The sequence below is a fragment of the Condylura cristata genome, unplaced genomic scaffold (genome assembly GCF_000260355.1).
Source record: "Condylura cristata isolate star-nosed mole 26May11 unplaced genomic scaffold, ConCri1.0 scaffold00023, whole genome shotgun sequence".
NCBI classification, from domain to species: Eukaryota; Metazoa; Chordata; class Mammalia; order Eulipotyphla; family Talpidae; genus Condylura; species Condylura cristata.
This window is the reverse complement of record NW_004567124.1, coordinates 3,889,366-3,907,460: the sequence shown is the minus strand read 5'-3', so window position 1 is coordinate 3,907,460 and position 18,095 is coordinate 3,889,366. Positions and strand designations below refer to the sequence as shown.

The window sequence follows — 18,095 nt, the reverse complement described above, 5'->3', positions numbered from 1 at the left end:
AGATGTAATTACACAAACCTGGATAGGTAGCCCACCACACACCTAGGTTGGATAGAGGAACTACTGTCATATACATGCTTCATCGTTAACAAAAATGCTGTGAAGCAATGTGTGACTGTTCCGTTGGTTGGAGGGATACTTGCCACATTTTCCAGATGAGGAAACTGCAGCTCAGTGGGGCCTGTTACTCAGTTGTTGCAAAGAAAAACTGGATCTAAATTCCTGTTCCTGAAGTGCTAACTATGTGCTGAGCACCGTGCTGATTTCCTGGGATTTAAAATGAATGCTACACAAATCTTGCCTGTAGGAACTCACAATCCAGGGGGGAGACAGAGACCCAGGCATGGGTAATCCCAATGCCAATGGGAAGCAGGCGCTCCGTCTCACCCTTCCTCCCTTCATCAGCCAAAACTTGAAAGCATAATTCATATTTACTGTTTGTCTTATGTCTTCAAAAGAATTTTCTATTTCCTGCTCTTATTGGAATGTAGGAAATAATTTTGATTGAAACCACAGATCATTTGATTTGCATTGAATGAAGTCACTTAATAGAATTCTTCTCTATCTCCCTGTTCATCCTAGTTTAAGTAAGCTTCCTTAAACTATCAAAACAGTTTCTACAACTGCTACCTCCCGAGCAAGGGTGCACCCTGTGCCTGCAAGTATGCAACTCAGAGACCCCCAGGTATGGTTGGGGGAGGGTGGAAGAGAGACTTAAACTAAAAAAGATCGGTTGACCTTGAAGGTCTTACTTGATTTTATGGAAAACCAGTCGTGTAACTTGTCATGAGATGGAGCTCTTAAAATGCGGTTATGTCGGCCCTCCCTGGTGGCGCAGCGGGTTAAAGCACTGCACTAAGAAGCTGAAACCACTTCCGCATGAGTTCGATCCCGCCTGCCCGGGAGGTGACCACATGACCACGTGGCAGACCTCTCCTGACCCGCCCGCTGCTCCCCTCAGCAGTGTACTTCGTCGATCTGCCTGGTTCTGCTCCCCACTCTGTCTCTGGTGAAGTCTTTCGCCACCCCTGAGTCTCTGGCCTGTACCCCAGTTCTGTATGCACAAATAAATAAATCTTTAAAAAAAAAATGCGGTTATGGCACAAACCCTGGGGCAGGAACCCTTGAAAGAAAAACAGATGCTCTGATACTCTATTGCAAACTATTTGGACCTAGTAGATTTGATCTTTGGCCTAGTCAGGTGGGAGTATTTCCAGGGGTCAGTAGAAGATTATGGTTCTGCAGACATTATCTTACTTTGTGACCTAAATGACCACCACTGGGCCTGTGTGCAGAGGACTAAGTGGGTGATAGTAAAGGGACTTTGGAGTCGCTGTGGGTTCTGAGGTCCTGATATGACCACCTCACAAGGCCTCCTTGTAATATCCCACATTGCTCACATATCAGAGAAATCTCTTCTACTGACCTACTTTAAAACAAAGCAATAATTATCTCCCTTACTTTGGCAATTCACCAGACACATCTAAAGTCACTGGGAGTGGGGAGCAGGTACTGATCTCCAACAGATGTCCAGGATTAGCAGCCCAAATTCATCTCTTAACCAGACAGGACAGCACATACAAAAACAAGTAGAATCCTAATCTCATGAGGGTGTTCTAAGTATTGTGTGATTTCACTTAGATGTTTTTAACAAATAGCACAGGCAGACCCCCATGCTTCCCCAGAACAGGCAGCCTGATGGGTTCAGTGTAATTTATACACTGAGGTTAGCTCCCGGGGTAGTAAAAGCTCCAGAGTGGGCCCAACCGGCTGAGTTCCTGCTGAGCCACCAGGACATGCCGTTTCCCTCCCTGAGCAAACTGTGGCGTGACGGTGGGCATGCCACCCAGCAGCGCGGGGCCGAGGGCTAGCCGAGCACTATGAGTAAGGCCGCTGCCTGGCTCTGCTAGCGCTTCAGCGTTTTTGTAGGAGATTGATTTGTTGGTGATGGCTCACTGGTTCACGAGGTACCCAGTAGGGCCTGCCTGGAGTGGTTGGTGATTTTCTCCAGGGCATTTTAATCCTCCCACCTGTCCAGTGTCTTTGAGGAAGGCAAAGTGGGAGGTACTCGGCCAGATGGAGGCCAGCCAACGTTCTTCCCCGAGAAACTCTTGCTCTGCCGCACACCCGACCTCCTTGTTGGAATTTCTCTGGACCAAGCTGGCATCGAGCCAGCACATGGATGGTAGAAAGGCTGTGGGTGTCAGCAGCTCCTTAGGATGGTCAAGAAGAGGAGGAGCTGAGGAGAGACGAGCTGTGGCTTCACCGCACAGGCCGCCACACACACGGCAGCCGTCGGGGGACCTGTGTTCTAGAAGACAAGGGAAAGGATGGCCCTGCCCGGGAATGCGGCCAGCCAGACCCGGAAAGCAGCAGAGGGTGGGTGGCTCATCCATCTAGTTCTCCAGGCCAGCGCAGGGGAGTGACAAGGCTTCTTTGCCTTTGGAAGAGTTACAGAGTGTCACTGCATTGTCTGTCGGTGACAGACAATAATCTCAAATGATTATACAGCTGTGACGATTGTTACTTCATCTTAAAATTAATTTATTTCTCTAAGTTCTCCAAACATTGGCTCAATAGCATCTGATTCCTCTGTAGTCCCTCCCTTTTCTAGATATCTATTGCTTTTATTAATATTAATGTTGTATTTTTCACTTTTTTTCTTTAATCTTATTTTCTATTTTGTATTTTAAAAGAACAAACTTGTTTTTTTCATTTCATTGAGGCATAATTGATAAAAGCTGCATATTCAAAATGAACAAATTTTTTTTTAAATGTTTGTTTATTTTGGGCCCTCCCTGGTAGCCAGCAGGTTAAAGCACTGCACTCAGAAGCTTAAGCCACTTCTGCCGCATGAGTTCGATCCCCGCCTGCCCCGGAGGAGATCCACATGGCGAGGCAGACCTCTCCTGACCCGCCCAATGCTCCCCTCAGCAGTGTACTTCCTCGATCTGCCTGTTCTGCTCCCCACTCTGTCCATGGTGAATCCTCTCACCCTCCACATCTCTGGCCTGTACCCCAGTTCTATATGAATAAATAAATAAATCTTTAAAAAATGTTTATTTATTTTATGCTTACAGAACTGGGGTACAAGCCAGAGGTGTGGTTGGTGAGAGGATTCACCAGAGACAGAGGAGGGAGCAGAACAGGCAGATTGACAAAGTACACTGCTGAGGGGAGCAGCGGGTGGGTCAGGAGAGGTCTGCTGCACGGTGTGGGTCATCTCCGGGACAGGCGGGGATCGAACTCCCGTTATAGTGGCTTCAGAGAGCTGCATAATGCGGCACTTTAACCCACTGTGCCACCAGAGAGAGCCCCAAAATGAACAATGTGATACATCTGTAAAGCCATCACATAGTCAAAATAAAATGATCATTTTGAACTTTTTAGCTTCTAGTTTCTTAATTTCCAATTTAATATTTAATAGCCTATTCTTTTCTTTATGTATGTATATATTTTCTTCTTCCTAGTTCCTTAAATGAAAGATAGCTCATTTATTATTAATATTAATTATAAGTAGAGTGACTCTTCCTATTTATGGCAGATCTATAAAGTTGCCACAAACACTGAATTAGTGAACTCTTACACATTACTTCTTGGAAAAATCCAGGGTGAAGTTCCTAACAACTTTTGGGCACATTTTTTTCATGAATCATTAATAGGTAATCGGGTTTTATGTGTGTTTCTGTCTCAAAGATTCTTTTAAAAATGTAAACTTAATTCATTAAATTGTTGATTTGTTAACCTGAAACTCCTGGTTAACAGTCCCAGAACTTAAGTCTGAGCAAAGCTTATCTATACACATATTCTTCATCAGGTACATTGGTCTTTTTCACTTAGGAACACTAACCAGCACTTCAGCGTCATCCTTGCTGGGGTTGGGGGAGCCATAAAGAGTAGAATCACTAACAACAGCACAAACATGTGAGACACGCAGCATTAAACAGTTGATGATGGAGGGCCCTGGTTCACAGGGAGAGCAGGAAGTAGGAGGGAGAGCATCACCTTGTTGATTTCAGCTGGGAAAGTGGGCTTTAGGTAACACAAATGTATCAGTACTTTGCTCAGGTCCATGATAACTTGGAAAATGCTGTGAATATTATTTTGGGGGTCATAAATTTTAGTGGGTAGTTGAGTTTACAAATACAGAATCTGCAAATAATGCGGGGTGATTGTAGCCAAATCATCTAAGGTGTAATCATTTTCTTGGGTTTAGACAAAGGCATCCTCTCAGAAGAACATTTAACAGACAGGGTGTTCCAAGTCCTCTATCATTGTCTCATTTGCTGCATTTTGAAAAGTGCTAACCTGTTTCCTCGCTGACCTCTGTTTAGATCATAGCAGGGTTTGCCCATTTGCTCAGTTAGATGGGTGATACCCTTGTCATACCGCAGGACAAGCCTGGACAGTTAAGATCCGGGTCCTGTGTGGCTTGTACCAGAGAGAAGAATCCAAGCACAGCACAGAGGCTCTGGGGTTGGCCTTGGCTTTGAGTTCTTGCTTCCTCTGTCCGACCTGCTGGATACATTTCTCTAACTCATGCAATTGTTCTGAGCTTATTTCCTTCCTGTAATTGCATAACTCCCAAATTGTCACAGAGACCAAATGAAGTATTTGAAAAACAGCAATGAGTTGTGGTAGTGTGAGGTGGGGAAGTCATTGTCATCCTGCTAATAAAACTCTCAGAGCAGCTTGCCACTCTCCTTGTGTTTACTGTCGTAGGTCCATTTCATGAGGACACAGTCCTGGGCAACTGACCCTAGCTGGAAGGAAGACACAGTCAGAAGCAGCCAATTCAGCGTCCTAGGAAGCCCAAAACCCTAGTTTGAAGAAATCCATGGTCCTGGGAGCACCATGAGACCCATGACCCTGGACTACCCTGATCTCATAACCTGTCTCCTCATCCCTAGCACCATGAGTGCCGAGGAGGGTGCTGAGAGGCTCCAGAGGGTGAAGTGCCAGTTTGAGACCATTGCAGGAGAAGACTGAGAGGTTGACTCAGAAGAGCTGCCCTGGATGTGAAAGAGGCAAGTGTCTATTCCAGAAGTGGGGACCGTGCATTATAGAGAGGAGCAATCTGGATGTCTGGATATACTTGCTAACAAGGAGAGACAGGTTGCTCCTTGGGTACCCTGGGCCTGCATCCCACCTCCAAGCAGGTCAGGAGCATGCTTCTGTCTCTGATACTGGTGCCTTCCCATCCTTGCCGGTAGTCATGGCTTCCTGGTTTCTTCATATAACATGTGAAGTCAGGTCACAGTAGCCTGTCAAATCCTTAAGAGATATTATTGAGCTCACAAGTTCCACTAACCTCACGGGCAAAGCTGATGCTATGACTTAACCTTCTGCCATGAGCTAAACTTTTCAATGGTTTGAAGTCAATGAAGCTCCATTTAGACTGCTCCACCATGCTCCAAATGAGACTGCATGCCTGAGAAACAATGGAGACTTTAGCAGAGAGGCAGAAGGAGTGAGTTTGCAAATGCCAACCTCTGCCCACTGCCCTCTGGGGTGGCTCACAGTGGTGGCCTGTGTCCCTGAGATGGGGGAGCCAAGGAATGCACCTGTTTGGATTGGAAGGTTTAGTTGCTGGCAGCAGGGATACTACTAAAAACTAAATGGCATGCCTCCTTCCATAGTAAGTCGGGAGAAGGGAGAAAAGACCTCTGTCTGTTCAATACATCACTATCATAACAGGGGGCTGTAGAATATCTTAAAGGTTATGTGGGATGGAGAGTAGGCTTCCTCAAGGGTCTGGGCAGAAAGGAGTAAGACCTTAGCAGTTTTGACTGGCCACAGTGGACTTGATGGCTAGTGAATACCTCCTAGTCTCTAGATGAGACACAAAAACTACAGCCTCTTCTCCCTGCCTTGAGGGGAATATCCAGGGATGGGCTTCCTCTTTCTCTGTCCAGTCCTAATAGGAGGTCTAGCAAGGAAAGGGCTGCACAGAACATGATGGTTGAGTGAATGAATGAGTGAGTGAGTGAGTGAGTGAATCAAGCCTTAGTTAAGTGTACAACCTAATTAAGGACATGAACAGACACAGGTATGTACATATTAAGTCCCCCCAGATTCACTTATCCTCTGGAGTAACTCCAAGGGAATGAGGCAGGACGTGGGAGGAGCCTGTAGGAGGACCCGTGTTGGGCCACCAGGGTCTGGGCCACAAAGCTGATGGAGGTGATGGCATATTGGGGACAGAGAGTCTATACAATTACCAGGCACAGGGGCCCGAAGGGGGCTGAGAGCCAAACATAGTTCAGTTTTCCTGCTGCAGGGCTCTGAACAGTTCTTTCAGAGCCCAGTAGACAGGATGGACCATGGACCCTCCCCCACAGTGTGGCCTTGGGGGCTCAATCAGTCTCTGTAGTCAGGCTCCAGGGTTCTGCCTGAATCCTACCACTGCACACATGGACACACAAACACACACACACAGAATGAATCCAAGCCCATGCCTTGGGCCACACCTGTACTTCTCTCCCACTTTTCCCTGCTAGTCTTTCTCTGCTGAGAGATTCTTTACACTGTCTGACTGGGGTGGAAGTGGCTCCATCACCCTCCGGAAGCTGCAAGGGGTGCTGATCCTGCTCACCCACGGAGACCCGATGGGCAAACTCAAATTCCTTTTCCAGTGTACTACATGATGGTAAGGGCCCTTCCTAGGGCTGGGCTGGGGCAAAGTTGGGGGTCTGAGGGAACCCAAGGTAGTTAGCTGTCTTGGTGACTCCCCAGCATGGGGCTGCTTATCCAGGGCTCTCTTTCTCCGGGACCCCCTTCTCTCTGATTGGTCCCTGGCCTCCTTTTGTGGTGATGGGGCATGGGAGGGAAAAGGGAAATGTCGGACCCAGGAAACAATGCTCCTGATTCAACTCACCTGAAGCCAGAACTTTCTTTGGTTCTTTTCTGTCTGAAAAAAATGACTTTGTTGCTTTTTCTTTATTGTAGTAATTTTAGTCAACATGGAATGGTTTAAAGAAGCAAGCAAGTCACTTGTAACATTTTTATACTGCCTTCTAACTGATCTCTTTCTCTCACACACATACACATACCATTAAAAAAATGGGATTATGCTATATACTAACTGTCTTTCTTCACTGAACGATGTTTTTCATATAAGGATATATTGCTTCACAACATCATTTTTATTGTAGTAAGATATTTATAGCATTAAGTCTACCATTTTAACCGTTTTTTAAGAGTGTGGTTCAGCGACGTTAATTGCACTCATATCATCGTGCAACCATCATCACTATCCATCTCCAAGACTTTTCATCTTCTCAAACCAAAACTGCGACATTTAAATAATAGCTCCCCTTTGCCCGCCTCCCTCCAGCTCCTGGCTACTGTGGGTAAGAATATGGCTTGTGCCATATTTGCCTTTTTGTAAATGGCTCACTTCACTTCCCATAATGTCCTCAAGGTTCATATTGTACCATAAACAGGATTTCATTCTTTTTTTTTTTTTTTTTAAAGGGCAGGTTTATCTGGAAAAACCTGCTCAGTGACAGGCCGGCTGGAAAGCTGCCTAGGATTTCATTCTAGAAAATCATTCTTTGCTTTATTTTTAAAAAAGATTTATTTATTCATTCAAGAACTGGGGTACAGGAAAATCATCCTTTGTATGCATGCCCTACATTTTGTTTATCCATCACCATCAATGGACATGGATTACACCCCCCTCTGGGTGGTGGCTCCAGGGCTGTATCCAATGTCTCAGCCTTGACTGCAGCTTCATCACAGTAGGGCTGTGCAGGCACAACTGGGGGAAGTGAGGTGCTGATGCAGGCTTCTCATAGACCAGGCCACACACAGTGTGCATTTGGAGTTCCAGGGCAGGATAACTACTTAGGAATCAGCAGGGCCAGCTCACTCGGTGGTGGGTTGGGAGGCCTGGAGATGGACAGTGACTTGTCCATAGTCACAGAGCACTTGTTAGCCCACCTGGTATTTTGCGATGCTGACTGTGTACCAGTCGCTTCCATTTCATCTTCACTGCTCTATGGTATACCCGAAGGGGGCTGGTCTGGCCCCTGTGTCCAAGTCCACAGAGAACGGTCCAGGAGACCTTGGATGCCTGCCTGAGTCCAAGCATGGTCTGCTGGGTCAGAAAGTGAGGTTTCCAGGTGTATTTTATCACACACCCCTGCAATGTAAACAAAGCAAAATATGGTGGGGGGGGGGAACTCCATAATTCAATACATGCCACTAGACTTATGGCACAATGTGACTCTAAAGCAAGAGTCATTCTTAATGATCAGAACGGACACTTGTAGTTTGGATTTTCTTAATAAATTAGCTTCTTATTAGAGTAGGTTTTATCTTTAACCTCATGTTGGCTACAAAGACCAGTGGTGGCAGGCACACTGCTCATCTTGTCACTTGCGCTTGCATTATTAATACTACTTTCCAGCTTCCCTTCTCTGCAGGGAATCATTTTAAGCTACTTGTCTTTCCTGTGAGGGCTACTTAGTTTGAAGTTAAAACCAGATAATATAATCTGAGGTCTGCATAGCTGGACACAAGCAAGGGTGGGAACGCTCTTCAAAATTCCTTTGGGAAACTGTGCCTTCCCCCAGGAGACCTCAAGAACCACATGTGACATGAGCCTGTTTAATATATAGACCAGCTGGGGACACCAACCCAGCACAGACATGAAATATCAATAAAGCATATGTGCTTCTTGGGTGTTCAAATCAAAGTCTTACCAGCAGACATTCTAACATTTTCTGTTCCTGCCACAATTCTGGAGATCCTACTTGGAGACCCAGCTATGGTCCTAGGGAAGCAATGAAGTCTTGGGGACAGGAGAGAAAGGGAGAACTGCCAGCCCAAGAGACCCCCACAGAGGAAGGAGGCCAGGGCAGAGAGAGAAACAGAGACAGACAGACAGACAGACAGACAGACAGACAGAGAAGAGAGCCTTTCACGAACCACTCTGTTCTCCAGTGCCCAGTCTAGTATATGGCATACAGCTGCTCTGTCTTGTCTACACAATGGACAAAGAAAGGGTGCTCTGGATAAGCCAGAATTCTGGCTAAAATTCCCTGCCTGCGAGGTGATAGTGAGGGGTTGGGAACCCCAAAAGGTAGGTGGGTGGGAAAAGCTTCTCTCGTGCTTATCTCCAGCACTCCAGGCTCAGTCTGAGGCCAGCCCCTTCTGGCTTTGGGAATTGCTCACAGCAAGACCCAGTATTGGCTGGGTCCACACTTGGCCTCCCTGACCGGGGCGGCTCTACTGCTGCTGCTGCTCATGTGGGCAGCTCCAGCCCCTGCATCCACAGGAGTGGCCACTTCAAGGTGCCCAGGCCATGATCCTGTGCCACTTGAGTTACGTCTGCCTTATAAGAATGGTTTGCTGGTTTGTTTATCACTGGTTTATTTCCTTGCCTTAATTGGATTAAACTGGCTGGAAATGGCATTGGAAGGGGTAGGGACACAAGTTTACTAGGGTTCAAATCCCCCGTCCGCTATTTTTGGGTCACTACGTTTCCTCATCTGTAAAATGGAACTATAATTCACTCCCTTTGAATTTATTTTAGGAATTCAGTGACATAATATATGCTTTACGGCAATTTCCCAGTGAAAGCAGATGGCACTCAGAAAGAGATTTACTTGTCACACCCACAGGCCCAATGGTAAGATTTTGGTGAGATTATGTACAGGTTGAATGAGAAACTTGTTAATCCCATCCATCATTGCATAAGCACTCTTGATTGTTTGCGCAGGGGGTCAGGGTAGCCATAGCTGCTGTAGCTGCTACTGTGGACCAGCAGCAGGAACTTTCCATTCCCGACAGCACCAGAATCCAAGCAACAAACACCCCCCCACCCCCGCTCCCAAGCAGCAGGCCTGGGAAAGTAGGAGAATCTAAGTAGCAGACGTTGGAAACTCCCTGCTTCATCTGTGAAGCCATACCTAGCACAGGTACTCTGGAAACATTAGTTCCATCTTTGTGCCCCTCTATCCTTAGCTTCCCCAAGATGTGGAGGTCACAGAGGATTTAGTTGGGAGACCCTGACTGTCCCCTGAACTGATCTGGTCACATAAAAAATAGACATATGCAGACACCTTCCCTGGGCCAACAGCAACCCTTTGTAGCAGGAAATAGCATCCTCATTTGACCAGTGAGGAATCTGGTGCTCAGAAAAGTAATGCGCCCACAGCCCAAGGCCCCCCGGCAAGTAGCAGCGCAGATATTAACACGTGGTGTTCTGCCTTTCCTTCTCCACTCCCAGGAAATCACTCTGTCTTTCCTTTCTTCCCCCCATCAAGAAAGGGTAAGTGTGATAGGGACATTGGTGCTTATAAGCCCTATAGTGGTCCTCCACTCCATCCAGATATTCCAAATATTCGCAGCTGGCACCAGGAATCTTCCCTTACAGAGCCGAAGGGCCAAGCACTAAAACAGAGGCAACGACAGAGAGACCCTGGTCTCCCACTCAGCCCCACCCCCAGGAGAGGGCTGTATGGCCTAGCTCTGAGAACGGCCCAAGCCCTGCTTTGTCCTTTGCTAGACCTTGAACTCTGGCAGCTTTCTCTCCCCCACCCCTGCCCACAGGCATTCTGCTGGACCCACCTGTCCTATCTCCCCATGTGCATCCTGCTTATCTTACATGGACCCTCTTGCCCAGGGGTCATGCAGCTTTTGGTCTGGCATCAATGATCTTGAACTCCCTTTCTCTCCCCAGGTCACTCAGTGCCTCACTTCCACCACAGGCCTGGAGACTACTTGCACCTGAATGTCCCCATCATCGCAATGCTCCCCAGCAGAAAGGTACACCAGCTCCTTCAGGTGCTCAGCAGGCATTAACTGTGGGTACAGGCTGAGAATGAGGACACAGAACTGGGAAAAAGGTCAGAGATGCAAAGTCAACCTCCAGAAGCCCATCTGAAACTAGGAAGCAGATGCTGAAAGGGTGGTAGGGCTGTACTGTGGCCATAGGGGGTCACGGGGTGAGCCTGGGTGGGTAGGCTGGTGGGCCAGGCTTGGCAGACTTGCTGAAGGTAAGGTTGGCAGAGTTTTCTCTGTGGGTGAGGAGGCAGAGGGAGAAGCCTAAGCAGAGGCATAAAAGCCGATGTTGTTAGAGCAAAGGCTAGGGCTGGAGCAGAGAAGGTGGGAGGGGGGTGGATGGAGAGAGAGGGACAGGAGAGAGGATGAAAGAGGGGATGAAAGGCAGATGATATGGCTGGCAAAGCAAGTTGGAGTCAGGTGGACCCAGGAGGACTTTGGAAGCTGGATGGTGTGGGCAGTTGAGAGCCCACAGAGGTCCTAGGGCATAGTCAGCTCTGAGGAGGGTGTGCCAGGGTATTTTCAAGGAGCCTGTGACAGAAAGCCAGCTTTCTCACTCCATGTGGGCCTGATCTCTGGGAGCCCCAAGGTAGAAGAATCCTCTGCATCCTTCTCCCCTAAATCTAGATTGATCCTTTTTCTATGGGTTCCCCGATCCATAGAACTTCTCAGCTGATCCTGAAAGCTCTGTTCCCCACTGGACCTCAGCACTGACCCCCTCCCTTTTGCTCAGATACCATCTTGTTACTTATTTGGTCTTGAGGTCAGTGGGCCAACAGATTGTATGAGTCCTTCAAGGCATTAGACCCAGTGGGCTGTGACCCCAAGAAGATGTCAAGGAGCTTGAGGATGAGAAAGAGTCAGAGGAGGCCCCAGCTAGGTAGTGTGCCACTGTGATGGCAAACCACAAAGTTCCTCTGGTCAGTGGGCATCAGTCATTGAGCTGCTGTTGTACACACTGGCTGGATGGTAGCGCCAGGACAAAGCAACTGTGGATCATGTGGCCCAAAATCACCCCTGAAGCTTGGCCACCCCAGCTCCCCCACTCCCATGTTCTTTATTAGAACACAGAGGATAACCGAGAGTAAAATGAGATCAGAAAAACCCAACTCCACATTTCTGCTTCAACACTTCAAGCAAGTGTTTTTAATCACTTTGCATCTCAGATAATTCAGTTATGAAGTGGCATTGACTCCCATCCTCGGCTTCTTCTTCTCACATGATCTTTTAAGGGCCAATGGGAAGTACTGAGGTGGGTAGCAAGGTGCAGATGGACCATTTATCAGCATTAGCATCAGGATTGGTAGCTTTTGAACCCGGATGAGACCCACAAAGCTGACAGGTTGCCAGTGCGTGGTATGAACACCGGCTCTGGGTGATTTGGGAGGAATGCAGAGATCAGAGCAGCTCTGGAGAAAGTGAGAATGGACGAAGGAGGGTGAATACAAACTTAGCCCACTGGGCTAGGAGACAGGTGACTAGGTGGAAGCTTCAGGCACCGTTCCAGAGAAGACTTGGCACAGTCTTTTTGGCGGGCAATCTGGTCACTTGTGTGAGCATTTTAAACATTTATACTCACTAGCCCAGCAATTTCATCTTTAGGGATTTACCTGAAAAAGCTAAACAACAGATGCACAAGAAGTATGTTAATCACCTTATTCATTCATCCATTTAGCAAGTTTATTTTTTTAAAGATTTATTATTTATTTATTTATGCATAAGAACTGGGCTATAGGCCAGAGGTGCAGGGAGTGAGAGGATTCACCAGAGACAGAGTGGGGAGCAGAACAAGCAGGTCGATGAAGTACATTGCTGAGGGGAGCAGTGGGCGGGTCAGGGGAGGTCTGTTGCATCATGTGGGATCAAACTCATGTTGCAGTGGCTGAAGATTGCTTGATGGTCCTGAGAATTTAACCCCTGTCCCACCAGGGAGGCCCTCACTTAGCAAGTTTTTACCAAGCACACAGCATCTATGGTTTTCCAAGTGCTGTTCTAGATGCTGGCGATATGCAGTAAACAAAACAGACATAGTCACTGCTTACCTTCCAGAAACGAGGGTATCAAATGTGTCAAGTGACAAGTGCTAAAAAGAAAGTAAATCAGAGCAAAGGGATTGCAATGAGAAATGTGCTAATTTATGGGTAGTGGTTGTTAACAATAATGAGAAAATGAGATTCATCAAAATGCCCAACAATAGAGAAGTAGCTAAATAACTTACTTATCACCCTTAAAGTGGAACGTTAGTTGCCTAAAAAAAGATTATGTAAATGTGTGTGCATCCATGTGGAAAGCTAGATATAGTAAGTGGAAAAGGCAGGTTACAAGCAGTAAGTTCCAGCTCTGTAAAATAAAGAGTATGTGTAGATGGAACATTCTGGAAGGACATAAAGAAACTTAAGAGTAGTGATGTCCTCTGATTCAGGGTACTTTTCCCCTATATTATTTAAAAGTCCTCAACCTTTATAAGCTAATTTGTATTGCTTTTGTGATTTAAATAATAAAGCAATCTCCCTTTTGAAGCCAAACAAGCTTTTGCTGCTTGAGCCCATCTGTGCTTCAGCTCCGTCCCTGAAGGCCAGCATACTCCAGTAAGGATGTCACTGTGGAGCTGATGTTCTATAGACCCAAGGTAACTCTGGCAGGTAGCCTGGTATACCCATGAGCACAGGAAGGGACTCAGGCCCAGTTAGCAGCTGGGGCCAAGGACCCGGCTGGGAAGATTGAGGAAGCTGGGCCAGATGCTGGACAGCCATTACTTTGTCTCCCCTCGGGACCTGAAAGAGAGCCTCAGGCCACACTCGCAAAGGACTGCACCTTAAATGTGTTTCTGCAGCCAGGCCTCTGAATGCCACCTGCAGAACTCTTGCCTTATTCACTTCCCACCAGTAATATTTCCTGCTTAATAAAGGGCCCTTTGGATTACTGTCTTTTGTGGAAACCACGTCATGTGTCATGAACAAACAACAGTTTTAAAAGTAAAAACAATGAAAACCTATGTTATTAAACTTTAGCCAGATGTTCTGCCTGGTAAGGTGTGTCCTTGAAGTGCTGGTGCTCTCGGGCTCTCCTTCTTCCCTTTTGTTGAAGGAAAAAAAAAAGAGGAGGGATCAGTCATTCTTAGATGTTAGATATAGTAGCCATAAGTAATGCAATCAGAGGATTAAAGATAATCAAAAGAGAAATCGCTCTTACAATGAACCTTCTAAAGTCACCATAGTAGTGCAAGTGGGGACAGCAGTCATCACCCCCAGACAAAGAGTAACATGGCCTCTTCATGATGTGCTGAGCGCTGGACCAGCCGCAGAAGACACAGGCTTCTCCCAGCTCTGTGGAACACAGGCAAGTCATTTCCATATGCTTATCTGCCTCCTGATCTATGAAACACAGGGTCAACCTGAATGAACGCCTGTGAAAGTCACTCCTCACTGTCCACCCACCTCCTCTCCCCACTCCCCCAGGTACACCCAGGAGGGACTGTCCTGCAGTCTGTGTGGAGTCTGCTTCTTTCCCTTCCAGAAGGAAGCCAGTTGACTTCCACCAGCCTGGTTGGTCTGCAGTGTCTGAAGTGTGCTCTGGGTGGCCTCTCCAGACCCTCAGGCAGCGCCTGCCTAGGACTGTGAGCCAGCCTCCCCCCTCCCCCCAACCCCCACACCCTCCCCGTGTGCTTTTCTGCCTGGTGCAGCTTGAAAGTTTCCAGGAGGAGCAGCCACTTCAAATGAGCTGGACCCTGGAGATACAGGAATTCACTCACTGGAGAAGAAGGAATATTCTAGGCTGGGAGTGTGTCTAGACAGAGGAGTCCTGGAAGCACTATTAGGAGGGGCTTAGACAAAGCTAAAGATGCATCTGGGTGAGAATTCTCCAGTCACATCTTGGAGCTGACCTGCCCTGGAACACCAGGGCTGCTGGAGAGATTTTCAGGAATCTGGAGTCCGTTATTAAACATGGTCATGATCGGGTGAGCCACCTTGGAAGTGGACAAACTCCTAACAATCAGGAATACTGTTCTTGCTGTTTTCTTTTTCCAAAGAATCAAAGTATCAGCACACCACTGATGTTCTCCATCTAAAGGGCTCCATCTCCCTGGAATGATTTGGGCAAACAATCCATTTTTTGTAAAGCTGCTCCGACTGGCAAAGTGTCAGACATGTGTTGTGGGTCAGACATGCCAGACCCACCCACCTCCAGAGGCAGACACTTCTTCACCTACCCCCATGGGTCCCTAGCTGTCCTCTGATCATCACCTCTGAAACATTGAGATAAGAGGCTCCAGGGTAGGCACAAGCCAGAACCCCTGCCCAGAAGAGATGAAGTCGATACCTGCAGAGGTGGTTGGCTGTGGCTCTCTGTATTCCCAAGCTCCTCAAACCCCACAGTCTGACCTCCACGGTCCAGATAATTGAACCTAACCACCCCTTTCAGGTGCTAGGGGAAGCTGGTTGTGTCCCCTGCTCACCAGGACTGCATCCATCATTCGAGGGCTCTCCCCAGACTTGTGGAAGAAGCACTGGAGTAAAAGCCCCGTAGACTCGCTTCATGCCCAGAAGATGATACCCATAAAAAGAGGTCTTGAAGCCTTGGGATCCAACACTCCTCCCTCCAGCCTTCTCTCTCCTCTCCTGCTCCCATGCTCAGCGCTTATGGAACAGCCACATGCAGAACCTTTGCCTCTGAGCATGCTGGCCCTCCGGGGTGGGAATAGACATCACCCCATTTGCGTCCATCCCACAGAGCATCATGTACAGGTGGGTGGGCGTTCATGGCCCTATCTGCACCCTGGGTCAGTGTCCTGAGAGATGACCCCCACCTTTCTCCCCTTTACTCTGCTCCCTGCTCTCCTTTATCCCCTTCTCCTCCTCCATCCCTATTTCCAGGTCTTCTCCTGTTTCTCTATCTAACTTCCTGCCTCTGAGCTGTCCTCTGGAGTCCTGTAAAGTCTCCTATTCACAAAATGAAGAATGATGTAAAAAAAAAAAAAAAACCCTCCTCCCACTCCCCTCAGGGAGAGGGGATAGCACATCCGCCCCAGTGGCCAGCGGTCCTGGAGAGAGGGCAGCCAGGACCACACATGAAGCTCCACGAGGTGGGCGCCGCCTCCTACAGGCAGGCCACCTGGCATAGGATCGGGCTTCCCTCACAGAGGCAAGGGAGGAGCAGATGACCTCCCCACTGCTGGGGTCTGCTCATCCCTCTACTCCCGCAAAGCCCAGCATTGTCCTGGAGCCTCATAAGTGTCCAGGCATGCTGGGCCCTGAGGCATCTCATTAAAGGTCTCAGAGCCTGAAATTCAGGCATCACCTGCTGATTTTAAAGGGTAAAAACACGTTTGCCTTTTGAGAACATCATTAATTCTGTGTAGGCCACTTAATAGCGATTCTAAACATAGGATTATAGGTTTCCCTGCAAGTGAAATGGCAGCATTATTCACAGTATTCAGTGTGCTCCTATTCGATATGACTTGGTAAGTTACTTTGTGGGACTAGGAACACTATTACCATTAAATTTACATAGAAAAAAATTTTCAGCACTCCAAGCCCAAAATAACTACCAAATAGCAATTTTCTACTTCCAGATAGCAAGGAAAACCTGCAATTAATGTTTTCCTGGCTGTCCTAAGTGTAGGGTCTCAGAACACTGCTCACTGTGAACAGTAGCTGGGTGACTGGAGCATGCCCTGCCTGGCAGCCTGGCAATCAGGGCCCAGGGTGCTGGTCCCATACAGTGCTGTGACCTGGGCAAGCTCCCCGTGCTGGGAGCCTCACTTCAGTGATGGTCACTGGGTGAAGGGCTCAGGGTGAGTGTGCTGTGAGGGAGGCAGGATCCTCTGAACTGAGGGGCTCCACCCCAGTGGGCTTCATCTGGATCCACTGAGATGAGACACAATCTTTTGGGTGGTTTGTGAGCCTCCTTACCAGACTGGAGTAGGACCCAGATAGGAGACTGAAGAGGGTCGGAGGCGATAGGCCTTGCGGGGCTGGGCCAGGTAGGAGATTGGGCTGCAGGCCTTTTTAAGAGGGTGTTCTATTAAACGTGTATTCCTTCTCTCCCCCCACTAAAACGTACCATTTTGTGCAGTAAAAGAGGGGATCAGAGCTTATTCTTATTCCCACCTAGATAGTCAGATTTTTCCAGGCACTTGAAAGAACTTGTGGTATTTTTTTCTTATACATATTTTATGAAAATATATAGCCTTCTTTTTTTCTAGCTGTTCTTTTTAAATGACATTTCTTTTCATTCAGAGTAAGCTCTTGCTGAAATTTAGATTTCCAGCTCTTCCAAATTAGATTGTCTGGGAATAGGGCCCAACAGTATGCATTTTAACATGCTTCTCAGATAGTTCTAATTCTTAGCTTTTTAAAAAAGTTTTCGAAGGATACATACAATCGAATTCACCAGTTTAAGAGCACAATGAATACAGTGACATTTTGACAAACTTGTCCAGCTGTATAACCATCAACACAATCAGAATATCTAACATTCTGTTAGCCCCCAAAAGTTCCCTCAACCCACTCTGCATCAATACCTCCATCCTTGTAGCCCGCAGAAATCACCAGTCTGCTTTCTATCACTGTAGTTTTTACCTTTTCTAAAATTTCAGATAAATAGAATCATGTTGTTTTTCTCTATATCTTCTTTCATTTAACTTACTCTCTTTGAGATTTATCCACGTGGTTACATGTATCAGTACATAGTTATTCCTGGTTGTTTTTTTTTTTTTTTTTTTTTTAGGTAGCGCATTTAAAAGGTCTGTTGTTGGTGGATATTAGGCTTATTTCTGCCTCTTGGCTATTTTGAATAAAGTTGCCGTGTGTTTACACATTCGAACCTTTGAGTGCACTGTTTCCAGTTGGGTACTATGGTGTTTGTTGAGTTTAACTTTCTAAGGAACTGCCAAAGGGTTTTTTCAAAGTGACGACCGTTTTTTTTCCATTGGCAATGGATGAGAGTGCGCAACTCTCGTCAGCCTCATCAACAGTTGATATTGACACCTCTACATTTAATTTAGCCACTAGAATAAGCCTTTCATTTTTATTTCCTTGTGACTACTGCTGAATACTGTGAATAATGCTGGATCTCTTTTCATGTTCTTACTTGCTCCTTGCACACCTTTTGGTAAAACGTCTGTTTAATATCTTGTCCAGATGTTTTTCACCTTTTATTGATTTGCAAGAGTTCTTTGTTTTGGAAACAGGTCAACTATTAGGTTATATGTACATTTTATAAGTACAATCTCCCAGTCTCAGGTCTGTGGTATGTCTTTAATTTTATTTTTTTTTTTGTCTTTAATTTTCTTAACCTGTCTT

At 46.9% G+C, this 18,095-nt stretch overlaps 1 protein-coding gene across 1 annotated transcript in view; it reads left to right on the top strand.

Moving 5' to 3' along the window:
• The window catches only part of NOX5 (NADPH oxidase, EF-hand calcium binding domain 5), a 56,550-nt gene extending 39,800 nt beyond the window's left edge, over positions 1–16,750 (top strand). Inside the window, 14 exon segments of the mRNA XM_012728518.1 lie at positions 4,911–5,018; positions 5,107–5,209; positions 6,501–6,636; positions 9,129–9,206; positions 9,209–9,253; positions 9,256–9,299; positions 10,561–10,650; positions 10,719–10,776; positions 11,525–11,671; positions 14,308–14,407; positions 15,367–15,470; positions 15,473–15,577; positions 15,794–15,874; positions 16,610–16,750. Coding sequence (XP_012583972.1) covers positions 4,911–5,018; positions 5,107–5,209; positions 6,501–6,636; positions 9,129–9,206; positions 9,209–9,253; positions 9,256–9,299; positions 10,561–10,650; positions 10,719–10,776; positions 11,525–11,671; positions 14,308–14,407; positions 15,367–15,470; positions 15,473–15,577; positions 15,794–15,874; positions 16,610–16,716 — 1,306 coding nt within the window. The 3' untranslated portion in view covers positions 16,717–16,750.
• The last annotated feature ends 1,345 nt before the right edge of the window (positions 16,751–18,095 follow it).